Raw genomic sequence first — 17,139 nt, 5'->3', positions numbered from 1 at the left:
GTCAGTTAACTGGGTAGTTTGGGGTGGAGAGCCTCCTGTGGAAATAACTTAGATAATTTTGTAAAAATACCTCAGTGAGAATTTAAAGGATTTGCGTACATATTCTAGTTTGAAATATATCTGTTCCATGTATATGTTTTTGTTTTTTAGATGGAGGAAAACAAAGACCAAATTCACTATAATAGCTGTTGCTAAAAAGAATTTCTGAACAACAAAATTTATTTCATGGCCTAGGGGGTCAAGCTCTATTTCTGTGCCCTGCCCGGCTATACATAGCGGTTCCAATGGTTTTTCTACAGCAAGTAAGATTTTACAACAGATGTTGCGTTTGTGCTGTGGGATGGCAGAGCACGCTGCTGCTGAGTCGCTTAGGCCTTCCTTACCCTCCTTTACCTTTGGTATTCTATTCTAAAGTGCCCTAGTCTCCCAAACAGTCCATCAAACCGAACATTCTGGAGTACGGAAGGTCAGAGGTCGGGGTGAAACTGTACACAGACTGCCACCCCTGACTCGTCCTCCTTGCACTCAGAGAGCTTTTCACTTTGTGGCTCCGCTCCTGGAGACTGGTCAGGTGATTCCTATCAGTCTTCCTCTCTCCCCTGCTCCACTACTCCCCCATTTCTAACTTTGTTTTTTTTAATTAGAAAGTAAAACATAATGGTTATAGAACAATTTCAAAATTCAGAAAAGCCCATTAAAGGCAAATAAAAAAAGGCAAATAAAAGTCACTCAGAGTCATCATACTCCCCAGAGATAATTACTATTAACATTTTAGTGTGTATCCCTGTTATTCACACACACTCTTAACTATAAAATCATTCATGTATGACTGGGAAGAGATTATCACAATGTCACACGTTTTAAGGAAGTCTACACACACACAGACACATCCATACGTGTATATATACACACACGGTGTATCCCTATATATTATATTATTATCAAGGCACCAATGGCCTTTTTTCCTCATTGGTTTCCTATACCACCTGCATATATATTTCTTTGTAAATTGCTTATTCCTTTGCTTAACCTTTGCTCATTAAAAATAAAGTCATTTATAGAGATATGATTTACATGTAGCAAAATTCACCATTCTCTGGTGTATAGTTCTATGTGTTTTGACAAACATAGTCATGTAACTACCACCACTATCAATATACAGTATATTTCCACCACCCCAAAAAGTTACCTCATGCCCCTTTGCAGTCACTAGTCCCCTCCCCCCACTCCCAGATTCTTGTAACCACTAATCTGATTTGTCTCTTACAGTTTTTGCCTTTGCAGAATGTCATATAAATGGAAGTATATAGCTTTTTGTGTCTGGCATAATGTCCTTTTAACAAAAATTACACTACAGCAAAATAAATTAGATACTCCATGGGTTGGTAAGGACTTTACGTTGCAGGGATACAGTGAGCAGGATGGGAAACAATATCTGTATGTGCTGTTCTTTGGGGTAGTGTTGTCACATGTACTGACACCGGGGAGAGCTATCATATTTTTAGTGAGGCTCTCTCTTTCTAAGGATGTCTTTGAGCCAAGAAGACTGGTTACCTCTTCCGTTGTCCCAATTTTTTGTCTTGAAATCTTTACTGCTTAGCAGAAGTCATCAAAATCATTTGAATATACAGCATAATGATCCTCTTCTTGAAGGAATATACTCAGGGCCAACTCAGTAACTGTAGGTTGCCTTTTCCTCCTTTGATAACCATTTTTAAAGTTTCTTAATTACCTAGGTAGTTGTGGAAGATAATTCTGCATAACTAGATTTTTTTTTCAAATACATTTATTTCTGTAGTGTTCTCTTGCTAAACATTCAGAGTATATGTTTTTAAAATAAATACATTTCCTGTATACTGGAATTGTCTACTAGGTTTTCCCCATCTCTCCCCACCCCAGTGAAGCACCTTATAAAATTTGAGAATTGAAACTGAATTGGTTGCTACTATCATGGGTAAGAGCTCTCACATTAATAATGAGGAGGTTTATACTCACAACGTACATTTTTTTTTTCTGGCTACAAATGGAATATATGCTTCTGTAAACAATATAGACACGTGTGATTTAGAAAATGAAAGTCCTCTGTGGTCTCCCTCTCCATGAGCATCAGAATTTGGTGACTGTTCGTCAAGTTATTTTTTCTTATTCATAATGCATATGTAGTGTTATTATTATTTAAATATATAAGTGCTTTAGGGATTATGTCATTCAGAGATTCTGATCAACTAATTTCCTTTCCAGTAGTCTTCCTGGGAGATGAATGGTGCTCTCTCTATTTTGCATGTGTCAAAACCAGACCCTCTGCCCTTTGAGACCTAGATATTCTACCTGGAGAAAACTTGCGTGGTTCTGACTTCTAGACCTGTGCAGTTCCTGTTTGTTCCATGGTTTTGCTGTGGTTTTAGACCACAGATATTGTTTAAATTAATAATAGTATCTTACTGCCTGTGACTTTCAGCAAAAACAAGAAGGAGGTGCTGATATTTTGGGGTTTTAACAAATAGACAGTTACTGGGCTCTCTAAAGGACAGATTCAGAATTACTGTAGAGTTTCTGCAGAGTTGGTGGTTTGGGGGGGATGCCCAGGCTCCACTTCAGGCCGTCTGTATTGCATGACTCCAGGGAGCACCATTCTGGTTGGGTTGTGCTGCAGGGGCACCATTCACACAGAACACCTTGTGAGTAGTGCTTCCAGGTTGTGCAGCGCAGTAGTACTGCCTGACTGTATATAATTTTATTTTGAAATTGATATAAGTGGGATGTTTTGAGTTGTTAATGTTTCTCAGTATGTGTTTGATGAAAAATGCTATTTTTGTTAAAAAAAACTGTGGATTTACTGTGAAGCTAGTGAAGCATAAGTGTCAGGTCCTTCATTTTTATGGGGCCCCGTTCAAGGTCTTGGGAGGAGTTCTAGCAATTTTATATATGTAATTTTATATTCTTTTTCTCGAAGAGGGTCCCAAATTGTTTGAGTTTCAAGCCCAACAAATCTGCATCTGCCCCTGGGCCTTCCCTCTTGGAAGGGACCTGTGCATTTGAGGGGCTGAGAGGTACTAACACTCCTGAAACTTAAGCTTATTTAACTTCATGGTAAATCTGCCCCTGGTTTTTGAATATGCATTTCTGTATGGATTTATATCCATATAGTTGCACATTAAAGCACAATGAATCATATATACATGAGTGGAAGAAAGATAACTCAGAAATTGCTTAGGACGTATCGCAGTCATATTCCCAATTCCTTCTATATAGAGCCTGTTGACTGGGCTTCCTGGGCAATCAGGTGGCGTTTCTCTTCTGAAGTGGACACTGTGCAGATCCGTGCTGGCATCTCCCCTTCCTTTGCCTGCAGATTCGTGGTACGGATAAGAGCAACGTGCAGGAGTTACACATCGCGTACCGGTACGGAGAGCACTATGACAGCGTTCGGAGGGTCAACGACAACTCAGAAGCGCCTGCACACCTCCAGACTGATGTGAGTGAAGCCTCCGTTTTCTTCTCTATTCTTAGCCCTGCAGGAACCAGGTTGAGAGCTGTGTGCCCTGGAGCTAAAAACCAGTGATGTTTTAATAGAAAGTTGCCTTTAAGAATCTCTGGGCTTGATTTTTTTTTAAATTTTGTTAGTTCAGGTGAGAGCAGCAGATAAAATTATTGTTCTTTTGCTTTCCCTAACAGCTGATGGCTATGATTGCATGAATATAATTTATATAAACATTTAAAATAACTTTTATGTTTTAAAATTAATCCATGCTTTGTATCTAAAATTCAGAAACTATAGAAAAAGTAGAGAAGAAAATTTAAAATGCACAGAATCAAAAATTTTTGTTATTGTTTTCGTATTTGTCTAGCTTTGTTTCCTGCTTTTTTGCCATTAACATTATTTCACAAGCCTTTCCTCACATTATTAGACACTTTCTTTGTAATTAAAAAAATAAAGTAAATGTCACTCTCTCACCCTTGTTTACCTCCCTGGATGCAACCAATGTTATTAGTATATCATAAAATTACCTAGAGATATTTTACATATCAAGCAAATATGTGAGTATGTGCATGTATTTCACTTTTGCTGGAGTACATTCTTCCTATCCACAATTGTAGCATCCTCTGTATACTGTTCTGCACCATGCTTTTCGAATGGAACATATCTCGGAGTTTAATTCATAGCAGTACATAAGGAACTTCCTAAATCTTTTTAAATGGCTCCATAGTGTTCTAGTGTATGGATGCATTATAATGTGCTTGAATAGTCCCTTTGATGGACTTCTAGATGGCTTTCAAACTTTGCTTTTACAAACAACATGCAGTGCCTTATATGTGTATCTTTTCACACATGTGCGAGTGGATTTGTGGAATAAATTCCTAGAAGGTTCTTACTACATCAGAGGATGTGTGCATTTATAATTTTGGTAGATATTGCCAAGTTGCTCTCTGTAGAAGTCTTAGTCAGTTTACACTCCCACTTGCAATATGTGTCTCTTCTGCACCTTTGCCAGCACAGTGTGTTATCAAGTTTTTAAATCTGTGTCACTGTTAGGGAAAAAATAGTTTTCTTAACATAGTTTTAATTTGTATTTTTCTTATTAGTGAGCTTATGCATCTTTTCTTGTGTTTAAAACCTACTTTTGTCCTTTTTTGTGTGAACTGTATTCATGTTTTTGTCCATTTTTTTCCTGTTCAATTTTCTTAATGATTTTTAGGAAATCGTTATGTATTAGGGAAATTAGCCTCTATTTGTGGTATGAGTTGCAAATTTTTCACAGTCTGTCATTTGTCTTTTTATTCTTTCCCATATTGTCTTTGCTCTGAAGGAATTTTAAATTTTTATGTGGCTAAATTTATCAAGTTTTCAAGACAACATATAAATGTCTTCTGGGTTTTGGGTCATGATTAGGAAGCTCTTCCCACTCTGAGGTTAAAAAGAATTCTCCCATAGCTTATTTTAGTCCTTCTGTACTTTCATTTTTTAAAAGAAATTAGATCTTGTGTCTATTTGGGATTTATGTTGATATATAGGTGTGAGGTATGGATCCAACTGTATATTTTTCCTTGTGGTTACCTCGTTGAACCCGAACTGTTTATTAATTACATGTCTTTTGTCCACTGATTTAAAATGCTGCTTTTTTCATATAATAAATTCCCATGTGTAGTTGGGTCTATTTCTAGACATTGGTTCAATTCCACTGGTTTTTCTCTTCATATGTTAATGTGTTCATTGTTTTAGTTAAGAAACAGTGTATTTGAAAATCTAGTAGAACTCTTCACTCATTGTTACTTTCTTTTATTTTTTGATTTCCTGTATATTCTTGCTTTTTCTGTTTTATATATGAGTGTTAGAATATGTTTGTCTAGTTAAAAAGAAGTCCTGTTGATAATTTGCTTTTATTGGATCTCATTAAATTAATAGATTAACAAGCAAAAATTTTCATCTTTATGATGTTGAATCTTCCTAGCCGGGAACCTGATACGCTTTTTATTTGTTTCGTTGACTTTTTGGCGATCTGCGGGAGCACTTTTTTCATATAGCCCTTTCCCATTTTTTACTGAGTTATTCTTAGATGTTTTATGTTTTCTGTTCCTGTTGTTAGGAAAGGATCTTTTTCCCCTTTATATTTGTATATGTGAGATTTGTTAACAAAATGTTAATTATGTACATACCCAGCTATGCTAGAGAATTTTCTTACTTTTTAATTGAGGTAAAATTCACACAACAGAAAATTCACCATTTTAAAGTATATGATTCAGTGGCACTGAAAACACCTATAAAGCTGTGTAACCACTTCCTCCATCCAGTTCCAAAACATTTTCATCACCGCGAAGAAAACTTGGTGCCCATTAAGCAGTCATTCCCCATTCCTTTTCTATCCCAGCCACCACCAGTCTACTTTCTGTCTCTGTGGACTTACTTATCCTGGACATTTCTTATAAATGGCATCACACACTATGTGGCTTTTTGTGTCTGGCTTTCCTTAGCAGGGTTCATCCATGTCATAGCACTTATCAGTACTTCGCTCTTTTCAAGGTTGAATAATATTCCATTGTATGATATACCACATTTTGTTTATCCTTTCATCTGTTGACGGGCATTTGGGTGGTTTCATACTCTTTGGCTGTTGTGAATAGTGCTGCTATGAATATGTGTGTATCGTATTTGAGTACCTGTTCTCAACCTTTTGGATATACAGTTGACCTGTGAACAACACAGGGGTCAGGGGTGCCAATTATGTGCAGCTGAAAATCCAAGTATAACTTATAGTTGACTGTCTGTATCTGAGCTTCCGTATCTGCAGTTCGGCATCTTTGGATTTGACCAGTCGTGAATTGTGTAGTACTGTAGTATTTACTACTGAGAAAAATCTGTATAAGTGGACCGTGTAGCCCAAACCCGCCAACTGTATATCTAGGAGTGAAATTGCTGGATCATATGGTAATTCTATCTTAAACTCTTTGAGAAACTGCCACACTGTTTTCCACAGTGCATAGCTGCACCATTTTACATTCCCACCAGCAGCGTATTGAGGGGTCTGCTTTCTCCACATCCTCACCAGCACTTGTTATTTTTACTTCTTTTTAAAAGATACATGTACTTTAAAAGATTAGTGTCTACATGTCAATCCCAATCTCCCAATTCATGCCACCCCCCGCCCCCACCCCCCACTGCTTTCCCCCGTTGGTGTCCATACGTTTGTTCTCTACATCTGTGTCTGTTTCTGCCTTGCATACTGGTTCATCTGTACCATTTTTCTAGACTCCACATATATGCATTAATATAAGGTATTTGTTTTTCTTACTTACTTCACTCTGTATGACAGTCTCTAGGTCCATCCACGTCTCTACAAATGACCCAATTTCGTTCCTTTTTATGGCTGAGTAATATTCCATTGTATATATGTGTCACATCTTCTTTATCCATTCATCTGTCAGTGGGCATTTAGGTTGCTTCCATGACCTGGCTATTGTAAATAGTGCTGCAGTGCACATTGGGGTGCATGTGTCTTTTTGAATTATGGTTTTCTCTGGGTACATGCCCAGTAGTGGGATTGCTGGGTCACATGGTGATTCTATTTTTAGTTTTTTAAGGAACCTCCATACTGTTTACCATAGTGGCTGTATCAGTTTACATTCCTTATAAACATAGGATTTTCCAGAATTCTTTTTGTTTGGAGTAGTTTTTTTGTTGATTCTCTCTCTCTCTTTTTTTTTTAAGGTATAGAATTATATTATCTGCAGATAGCGATAACTTCTTCCTTTTCAGCTCTATGCTTCTAATTTTTCTTTTTTTTGGGGGGGGGCGCTAATTGCATTGCTGTTACCTCCAAGACATGGTTAAATAATCATGGTGGTGGTGAAAATCCTTGTTGTGTACCTTACTTGAATGGGAATGAAGCATCATTCTGTGGATTTACCGTGGTTATTTAACCATACTCACACTATGAAACCTTTAGGTGTTTCCAATTATTCACCACTCTTAGTGGCGCTGTGAGGAGCGCTTTAACAAAAATCCTTTCTATACTTGACATGATTTCCTTTGGATGAATTTCAAAGACTTGCTACACATAGCCAAATGGTTAGGGTAAATTTTTAGAATAGGTTGCTTTTTATTAACATTCTAAGGAATAGACTGACATTGCTAGAGTCTACTTACACTTTTACATGCAAAAGTAGCAATGTCCTTGCTCATTTCCTGTCTCCCCGCATTAATAGCAAGCAGGGGGAGAAAGTGATTGGGAGCCACAGAGGGATGATTTTAGCTTTTCTGAACTGGGTTTAGGTTGTAAAGGCCTGTGGATACCAAGTGAGCGGCTCTTCAAGTTTTTAGAATTTGACAGGTACCCTTGAGTGTGGTGGTATAGCACATGAGGTTAAATGAGTCACGCTCACCTGTGATAATCTGGTTGGGACGGGAGCTCCAGCACATTGCTGATGATAAAATAGGGCCTAGGGAACCAGATGAGAGTTGTATGTGTGTTTCTTCAAGATGAGTTGTCCTGCTGAAAAAGCTCATTGGGTGCTAGTGTAGAGGATCGATTCTGTTACTAAGCTCACAGCTCTGGAAACCGGCTGAGACAGATATGTGCTGTCTGGGTCAGCAGTCATTGCCAAAATGTTGGTCTCTAGAAGCTGTAGGCGCTCTAATGCCATTTTTACTGAACAGTTTATCCCATATCTTGGGCCTTTCTTTTTAATACTTCAGTTGTGGCCTGGAATCTCAGTGTCTGGATAGAATTTAGCCTAGTGATTGCTATTCCTTTAAGATTGTCACTGGAATCTTTTCCCATATATTTAGATGTTTTTGAGATTAGAGGGTCTTCCTGTATTGCACATTCTGAACATAGTTTGCTAGAGTTCATGATTATTACTCTTTCTGTGTACTTTAGTTTCAGATGCTTCATCAAGATGAATCAAATAAAAGAGAGAAGATCAAAACAAAGGGAGTTGACTTTGAAGATGACCTGAGAGATGAAGTAGAAGACGCTGTCCAGAAAGTTTGCAATGCAACTGGATGTTCAGTTAGTATTTGTCATGCAGTAACAGTGGTTTATAGACAGGCATTGCTGTGCCTAGTTTATCTGCTAGTTTTGTGGCATCACTCTAGCATGCTGACAGCTGATGGGCCAAAATAGGCCCATGATATTTGTAGTTTAATTAGCTTATGTGATACAGTTGAATGAGAGATGTTCATTCATTTCTCTCTTGTTTGCTAGACTTTATCCAATACTGTTCAAAATCCTAAGGAAGTATGTGGGTTTATTATTTTCTGACTAGTGCGGTTTTATAAGAATTCATTTTATTAAATGGTTATTTCAGGTGATTAACCTTACTGAAAATTAAGACATTTTCTAAATGGAAGGTCTTGAAACCTTGCCTCAATGACATCCTTTTGTTTATTTTTAGAATAGGTTGCTTTTTATTAACATTCTAAGGAATAGAATGCACATTGCTTGAGTCCACTTACACTTTTACATGCAAGTTTATAAAATTGTTTGTCAGATTATTGATGTAGAGATAGGTAGAAAAGTATGCCCAGAGTCTTGATGTGTTCCTGTTTCTTTCATAGGATTTTAATTTGATAGTCCAGAACCTGGAAGCTGAAAATTATAATATTGAATCTGCGATAATTGCCATGCTCCAGATGAACCAGGGGAAAAGAAATAGTAAGTCCATGATTGATATTTATAAGGTTTCAAAATGATTATGTTGGTGATTTTCCAAATACTTATTTTTAATCAAGTGACAGGTAATAATTATATTGTTATTTATTCATTCAGCAGCTTTATATATGCAGGTGTTTTTTACTAGGTGCCAGCCCTGTGTCAGAGAGAGGGGAGGGGAGGGGTGGGGAGGGGCTTGGTGGAGAGAGATAAGTAAATTGGTATAATAAGACATAATGAAGTGTGGGTACAGGCTGCTAGGGGAATGCATGAAAAGGCCACCTAGCTCAGTTTTGGAGGAATGGAAAATGTCAGGGAAGACTTTAGCCTTTTAGAAATAAGATCCCGTTATAATACCAAAATGATCATTGAAATGGAATGGAGAGAAAAATTATTTTTCTAATGGAAATATTTAAATTACTGGCACCTGTCAACTGGTGATAATTCAGAATTTCTTTTTGCTTGAACTGAGTTTAATTCTGTGATTCAGAGGAAGGAAAAAAGTTGTTAACAATGAACTGTTTTCTCAAGTTATTTATTTTAAATGATTTCAATATTTATTGCCAGACATTATGTGCCACATACTGTTCCTGGCATTATAGTTTTCTGATTGGGTATTTTATTATCCTCCTTACATATTTGCTATGCCTTCTTAGAAAACTGTAAGTAACTTGGTCTTTGTGATTTTAAAATAACGCTATGCAGAGTCTGTGCTATCCCATATGGTATGTACTTGACATGTGGCTAAGCGAGACTGAGGAACTAAGTTTAAAATTTTATTTAACTTTATTTAATTTTAATTTAAATAGCTACGTGTGGCTTGTAGCTACTGTATTGGAGAGCACAGCTTTAGAGCTTGTTTCCTTTCTGGTTTTGGAGTACAAATGAAAGATTTCCCCTAAAAATTCATGTTAAAAAGTGGTTTAATCTAACAAAACGAAGCACTCAGCTGGTAGGAAGCTGATGATAAGACTGGTGGTCAACAGGTTATTTTAAAATTTATCTTCCGATTTTTACCAATTATTTTTTCCTTATGTTCCCCACTGTATTGACTTGATATTAGAATTTTGCCTCAAGGAAACTTGCTCTCCAAATGCCAGTGATCTAGGGACCTGGGTAATTTTGGAGTCATTTAACAATAATCGCATTGTGTAACTATCTTAGGTTTTCAATTTAACAAAATATCTTTCTTCGGAAGATGCAGAGGAGAACCTTGAGTCCAGTGGCCGAGTGCTGAAGCAGTGTGACCCTTTATGGGAGGAGGGTGGCAGTGGCACCAGAATCTTTGGAAATCAGGGCTTAAATGAAGGCAGAACTGAAAACGATAAGTCTCGGGCCAGCCCTAGTGAAGAAAACAAAGCAAATAAAAATCACCTCCCCAAGGTAGGAAAGATGGGGCTGCAAGGGCAAGTGGTGGGCTGCTGTAATTCGGTGGCGTGGAGGGAACTTGGAGCTCAATTTAGTGTGTGATTTTCTCTTGATCTATGAAAGTGGTTACTGTAGGAAATACAGGGAGTGCCTGAGGGTATATCATGAAGTGGAGGGAAGACCTCACTTGTCCTGCCTGGACTTTGCAGTGATGGCTAGAAGGAAGTATACCGTGAATTCATACACGCGGATCAGCTCCATTTCCCGCCTAACATTACTGCGTGTGTGGGTGCTTTCCGTGCTAACCCAGGTGATTGAATCCCATTTTTTTTGTAAATACCATCACCTTCAGTGAACATCTTTGTGTATAAGTCTTAGTATTTTGCATTATTTGCTTGGCTAGAATCCCAGAAATGGAATTAACAGGTTAAAGGGCATGGATATTTGAATCTTTTTAAGGTCTTTTGGTAAATTGTCAAATGCTTCCCCGAAGGGTTGTACTGCTCCCTTCCCAACCCCACTCCCACGAGTAGTATATGACACCATTAATTTTACTGAATTTGGAACTTATCGTAAAGACTTTCACCAGGAAATTCTGAGCTCAAAATGCAACGTAATATAAAGGTCACAGGCAGAGGCTAAGATGTGATAAGCTTCTGAGGATTTTGCTAGGATCCCCTGGGGCAATAAATTATGTACAGGAAGGCATCCTATGGCATGTTTGAGTGTTACCTCCTGCTGGACTAGGGTTAATGTTTCTTTAGTTCATTTTGAATTGGTTTATGAGGAGAATGGAATTGATTTCGTTTGCTAGCTCAGCAAGAGGGTATAAATTTAAATGTAAATTTGAGCAGTAATGGGAAATGAATCATTTTTGGTCTGTTAGGTGGGTTTTCTCTGTTCTCGTTGAAAGGCAGTCTGTAACCTTTGCATCTGTCAGCCCTGCATTTCCTGTCCACTGGTGCAGCCTGTGTCCCCGTGCAGGCGACTCAGGTGGCAGTCTTCTCTTTCAGGTCACGAACAAACAGAGGCGAGAACAGCAGCGACTAGAGAAGAAGAAACGACAGGAGGAGAGGCACCGTCACAAAGCCCTGGAGAGCAGGAGTAGCCACAGGGACAACAACAGAAGTGAAGCAGACGCGAGCACCCAGGTCACCTTGGTGAAGACTTTCGCGGCTCTCAACATCTGACTCTGGCCTCCTGGGAGTTGTGAGAAGGGAATGGAAAACGGAGGGCCGTGTGCCAGGCTTTCCAGCGAGGCCATCCTTTTACAAAACGAAACTCAACCCACAGAATCACACACTGAGTTAGTTTCCTTCAAGCTGCCTCCTTTTTTGTTCAGTTTTGTCAGTGATGTGTCTTATTTAATGAAAGTGCAGTGAAGCCATTCATGTTCCATAATTAAAATATCGACTTTTAGGGGTGGATAGTTAGGTCAAAAAAAACCCTTTTTAAGTGTGGTTTTATTTGCCCTGAAAATCAGAGTTTGGTGACCCCGGGATCTTTCCTTAACACTCGGGGTTTCACTGTAATTGTTCATGAAGTAGTTTAGATTAATTGCTAGAAATTCAGAATGACAAGTTTCCTTTGTTTCTCTTTCATTTTCAAGCAGACATTCATATGCAGGATAGTTTATAAATGATGTCCAACTCAGGTACATGTTTAGAATTAACTTTCTTCTAATGCAAGTTAATCAGAAAATAATTCAGGAAGTGTTTTCCCAAAGTAATAGGATGTGAAGGTTGTGGCCTGTAGTCAGGGTGGAAATTAAACAGCTGCGTTTCTCTTCTTCCTGATTCTGATGCTCAGATGGGATGCAGGTGCTGTTGGTTCGTTTGCACTCAAGCCATATGATAAATAGGCCAGACTGTTAATTAGGCCTGGGCTTTGCCGGAAAATCTGTAGTGTTGCTGAGTAGTTTGTACTTGTTTCTTGACAACGAGAAGACAGTGTATCATCAGTGCTTATGATACAGTTCTGGGATTCTGATAGCGGGGAGTGCAGAAGCCATAGTTGTAAAGGCAGAAGTCAAGGGAGTCCTGAGATTTTGCTCAGGAAGAAGTCTGAAGAGGTAATTGATTTGGGGTGGGGGGTTGGGGGTGTCTGGAAGGATTTCTAAGGCTTTTCACGTTCACATTTTAAGTAAGTAACTGTCTTTTCTTCCTTACTATTCTGGATTTAGAAAGATGCCTTCAGAGAGATAAAAGGTAACTTGACCCTTTGCTGAATTTTCTTAGTATTGTGAAAATGAAATCCCATAAAACGCTGCACTTAACTTCTTTTTAGTTAAGCCCTGTTTGGGGATTTTGCTGTTCAAAACACTCTCCAGCACCCTCCAGAAGTTGTCAGTGACTTAGGTTAGACTAGCAGGGCAGAGAACTTACTTTGGCTGAGGCCTTCAAATGACTCCACAGTGCTGAAATAGATTTGGGCGGTGGAGAGACTGCATTCCTCAAACCGAATTAGGTGAATGTGAACTTTAAAACGAATGTATGAAGTGGCCAGTCTTGGACTCTCTTTGCCTTTTGGGGACCTAATATTTGGAGAAATAATATATGCTGAATCAAAAGGTAAATTATTAATTACCTCCCCCATCTCAGATTTCAAAATTATCAGAGTTCCGAGGCAAAGGGAAAAACTATAAAAAGGTTTTGACACGTGTAGACATATCATCGTGTGGGCTGGCCTTGGATTCATTGGATTGCCTTTATCAGCAGGTGATTTGCCTTCTGTGGTTTTGGTGATGTATTTTAATTTTTTGTTTGTTTGACTTCGGTGGCGTTTTGTGGCTGGAGCATCAGTAGTCTCTTGGAAGTGCTCCCAGAACATCCTGGTACAGTACGTCGTAATATGTAGCCGATTTAGAAACTGCACAGCGTTTCTTCTTTGCACATTGCGGAGTCCTGAGTTAGAGCCTCTAGTACTCAGTCCAGACAAGTGAGGGGTCTCCGTTGTCTCACTGTCTCCAAGGGAGTGAGGTCCAGTGCTTCAGGATCTGTTCTCTTGGCTTTTAACTCTGGGCACGTTCCCGACTCTGGCTGAGCGTTTCTGAGCGAGCACTCTTTCTTGTCTGTCTCGTACTGTGAGAGTACAGGAGACCAGATCCCCTCAGAAAGACTGATTGTGTACCAGAAATTCAGCAGAATTAGGAGTCAGAAATCGCTTGAGGGAGACCCGTTGTCAGAAGTAGTAGGATCGCTTTATTTACTTGGTTAATGAAGGTGGCCTTGGGCCCTGTTGGGTTTTTGTTTTTTCCTGTTGGGTTTTAGAAGTTGCTAAAAAGTTGCTAAAGATACTGGGCACATTTATTTATAAATTACCTAATTCTGATCATAGGCTTCGGCATTTCTTGGGTAAAATAACAGTGGTTTTAAAAACTAATCAAATGGCTTCAGTAGTTTTCTTTTATTACCATTTCATAGTTTTCCAGTTATAATTGGTCTGTGTTTAGTATGTTAATTATTAGGAATGGGGAACATGTATCCAACTTTAGTGATAACTTCTAGCTAAGGGTTTAAATTTAGCCTTCACTGCCTCAGTCCCACCGAAGCATGAGGTAGATGGAATCCATGTAGTGCTTGGTTGCCTTGGTAGGCACGTGAGAACTACTTTATTGGCAGCCAAAATGGAGGCCCAGCATGTTTAGTCCTGGGATGACTGGTCAGTGACGGTTACCGGGTGTAGTTACTCAGGTGAACCGCGTAGTAGGAGGCGACTCTTTCTTAACCTCTGTGGCTGTTAGAGGTTTGTTATGTGCGATTGTCTCGGTAGCTTTGGTCAGGAGAAGGGGGATGAGGCTGTGGTCCATAGCTGCTTACTAGTCTTATAAACTGTATATAAAGGTTTTATGGATTTTAAAAAAAGATTTTTTTAAAGGTCAAAATACAAAATAAAATTTTAGTAGCATCAGCTTTGTACTAGAGAGGTAGATGTATTGAAACAACATAGAATCGCAACTTCTGAATTAATATAGTTGCCACCAGGAGATATTAGAGAAAGAATGTATATGTATATTTAATTTTTCAATAATAGGAAATACGCTTTCAGGAGTGAAGTCTGGTTGAAGAATTGTGGCAGAAAGAAGAATCTTAAGTGTTAGTTGAGCTTGTCTGTAGTTTCTTTTGTAAGCTCTGAAAACACTTCCCTACCTATTGTGATTCTGAGGGCTTGTGAAGTGGGAGCTCCATTGTGGGGCAGCTAGAGTGGGCCTTTGTGTAGGCCATTTCTCATGGTGCTGCCTGCTTCCCTGGGGAGCTTTGACGGTTCGAAATGATACTGTCCTGGGGTGGGGGGAGGGCCATGCTGAGGGGGGAGAGCTGCTCCCGTGTTAAATAGGTAGATATCAGATGGACTTGGCATTGAACTGTGCTCGTAGTGAGTCCCTGTCATCCGTGTGCAGTTTCTCTCATTCTGAGAAACTGGACTGCCTGGGTTTTATCGTGTCCACATAGAATGCTGTCAGTTTTACCTCTGTGAGATGTTCAACTCGAATGTGCAGTCAGTTGAAGGAAACTTGGGTTCCTAGTCAGAGCTGACTAACTCTCACCCTGACCAGAAGGGTCTGTGTGGATGGGGTGACGGTGGAGCTTTGTAGTTTCAGTGTCACATCTGTGGCCCTCCCTGACTCCCATTTTGGGTGGATGCGTAGCTCTTCACCTTTTTTTACCTCAAGGCTCTGTCTATAGCAAACCTTTAGACTCAGAGTCTGATGCAGTGTTTGTGTTTTGACATTTTCATTATTCACTGTTTTGTTCATCTCAGCCTTCAGAACAGGCGCTGCTCGAACTCTGGGGCCTTCCGACGGTTGTTCTGAGGTGATTTAATAAGGGCGCTTTCTACAAGGTGTGTTTTCCTGACTCTAAAGCAAATTGTGTTTTTCCATTGATGTTGTTAAGTTGAAGATCTCGACGGTATATGTAAATGATAGCAGATCTTCTGCTGTCACGTGCGGGAGGGGGAGTGGATAATTGGATTGAAGTGGAGACATTGAGCACCCGGCGCGAAGTGCATGGCACAGTACGGAACTCAGAAGGTGCGCACAGGGCCCGGCTCCGGGGAGGAGCTGGGCCTCGTTGACCGCTTGGCTGCGTCTGTCCAAGGTAACGTTCCCTGTAAAAACCTCAGGCTCTTAACCATCTCCTCTGAGGAATTACCTTCTAGAGCCTCGCTCTCCTAGTTCAGACTACTCTGTAGCTTGATTAAAACGTTTAGCATTCTCGCAAAGTTACTTGAGAGGGGGCTGGTACCGGTAGAGAACAATTTCTGTAAGAGCGCGGCCTTCTGCGTGGTGACTGTGGTTTAAGCAGGGCATGCCCCTGGGCCCGGAACTATCCCTGCTCGCTGTGCTGCAGCCCTGGAAGGTAGTGGCCGCTGGGCGAGACCTCGGTGGTCTGCCCCTCATCCTCCGCATCTCGACATCCAGCAGCTCACTGTTGCCAGTCATCTGTGGTAGGTGTTTGAGCACAGTCACAGACCTCAGCCTGTGGTTTGATCCCCTGGCAGGTCCCTCAACCAGAACTTGAGGAATGCGGGTGTGGGCTCCTCTCATGGTTCATCTTCCTTGGGGAGAAGGGCCCTCGGCCTCCCTGGCTACCCTTCCAGCGTCCGCCACCAGCACCGAGCTCCGTGAGAAGAAGAAAAGAGCCAGGGGTCGGACATCAAACCTCCGTGTTCCTCTTGCTGATGTAGAAGCGCTGGTGGGTGTTAATCCCCTTTATGAAGGAGGGCAGGTGGGTCTGTGGAGAACACAGGGGCCTTCACAGGCTCAGCCACCTTCTCTTTTTTTCTAATTGCACTATACTTGTCCTCACTGCAGTCCGAAGATATTTAAGACCTCTGTGGGGTCATGATCCATAGACTTAGCAAGTCTTGCCTTATCTGTGGAGCTGGACGGGGGGAATGTGACCATTGTCTGATGTCCATAGTTCATTTCCTCCAGGATGTTTCTTTCCTCAGATTGTGTTACTCTGAACCATTTTATTTTTTATTTACCAAAGTACTGTACTTGGCTATTTGCAGTGTTTTCAAAACCAAATGTTTCTTTTTTTGTGTTTTTAATCTTCAATACTTGGTGCAATAGAAGCTGCAAAGATGTGCCACTTTATCTATGAAATGGAGTTTTGTATACCAATAAATTCTAGTTTAAAGACAAAGTTTCAAGTTGTTCTTGTCACTGTCTGGCCGCCGTTTGCATGAGACAGAGCATGCTGGGAAATGTCCTCCTTAGAGACCTTGGCACGGAAGATGTGCCCGTTCTTCCAAGTGTATGCTCGTCTGGGGTCTCACTGAGGTTAAGCAGCTGATTGTAGCTTCCGTCCAGGGGAGTATGGCCGCCGCACACACTGGCAGGGCCATCCCTCAGATTTCTGCCTGGTATCTAAGAACGTCTCTGATAGTTCGTAGTTGTCTAAATACAGAGCAGCTGTCTTTTGGCTTCCACCTTGGGGTTTCTCTAGAACTCGGGGGCTTGGTTTGATCCCATTCCAGGAGGGAGCATCTTCCCCCAGGCGCACGTGGGCAGTGGTGACTGCACGGACTCACCTGGAAGAGGTCCTCGGGAGGGGGAAGGGCGGCCACAGAAAACCAGAGGGAGGGGACCCTTTGGCCCGTGCAGCAGGGCGCT

At 40.4% G+C, this 17,139-nt stretch overlaps 1 protein-coding gene across 1 annotated transcript in view; it reads left to right on the top strand.

The window, feature by feature from the left end:
• The window catches only part of OTUD3 (OTU deubiquitinase 3), a 29,267-nt gene extending 12,604 nt beyond the window's left edge, over positions 1-16,663 (top strand). The window contains exons 4-8 of the mRNA XM_030876274.3: positions 3,353-3,475; positions 8,376-8,507; positions 9,056-9,152; positions 10,348-10,532; positions 11,531-16,663. Of these exons, the coding sequence (XP_030732134.2) occupies positions 3,353-3,475; positions 8,376-8,507; positions 9,056-9,152; positions 10,348-10,532; positions 11,531-11,707 (714 nt within the window). The 3' untranslated portion in view covers positions 11,708-16,663. The remainder of the gene's footprint in view (positions 1-3,352; positions 3,476-8,375; positions 8,508-9,055; positions 9,153-10,347; positions 10,533-11,530) is intronic.
• The last annotated feature ends 476 nt before the right edge of the window (positions 16,664-17,139 follow it).

This window comes from Globicephala melas, chromosome 1, assembly GCF_963455315.2.
Source record: "Globicephala melas chromosome 1, mGloMel1.2, whole genome shotgun sequence".
Taxonomy (NCBI): Eukaryota; Metazoa; Chordata; class Mammalia; order Artiodactyla; family Delphinidae; genus Globicephala; species Globicephala melas.
Note: the sequence above shows the minus strand (reverse complement) of the source record. Positions and strands in the feature narration are given on the sequence as shown.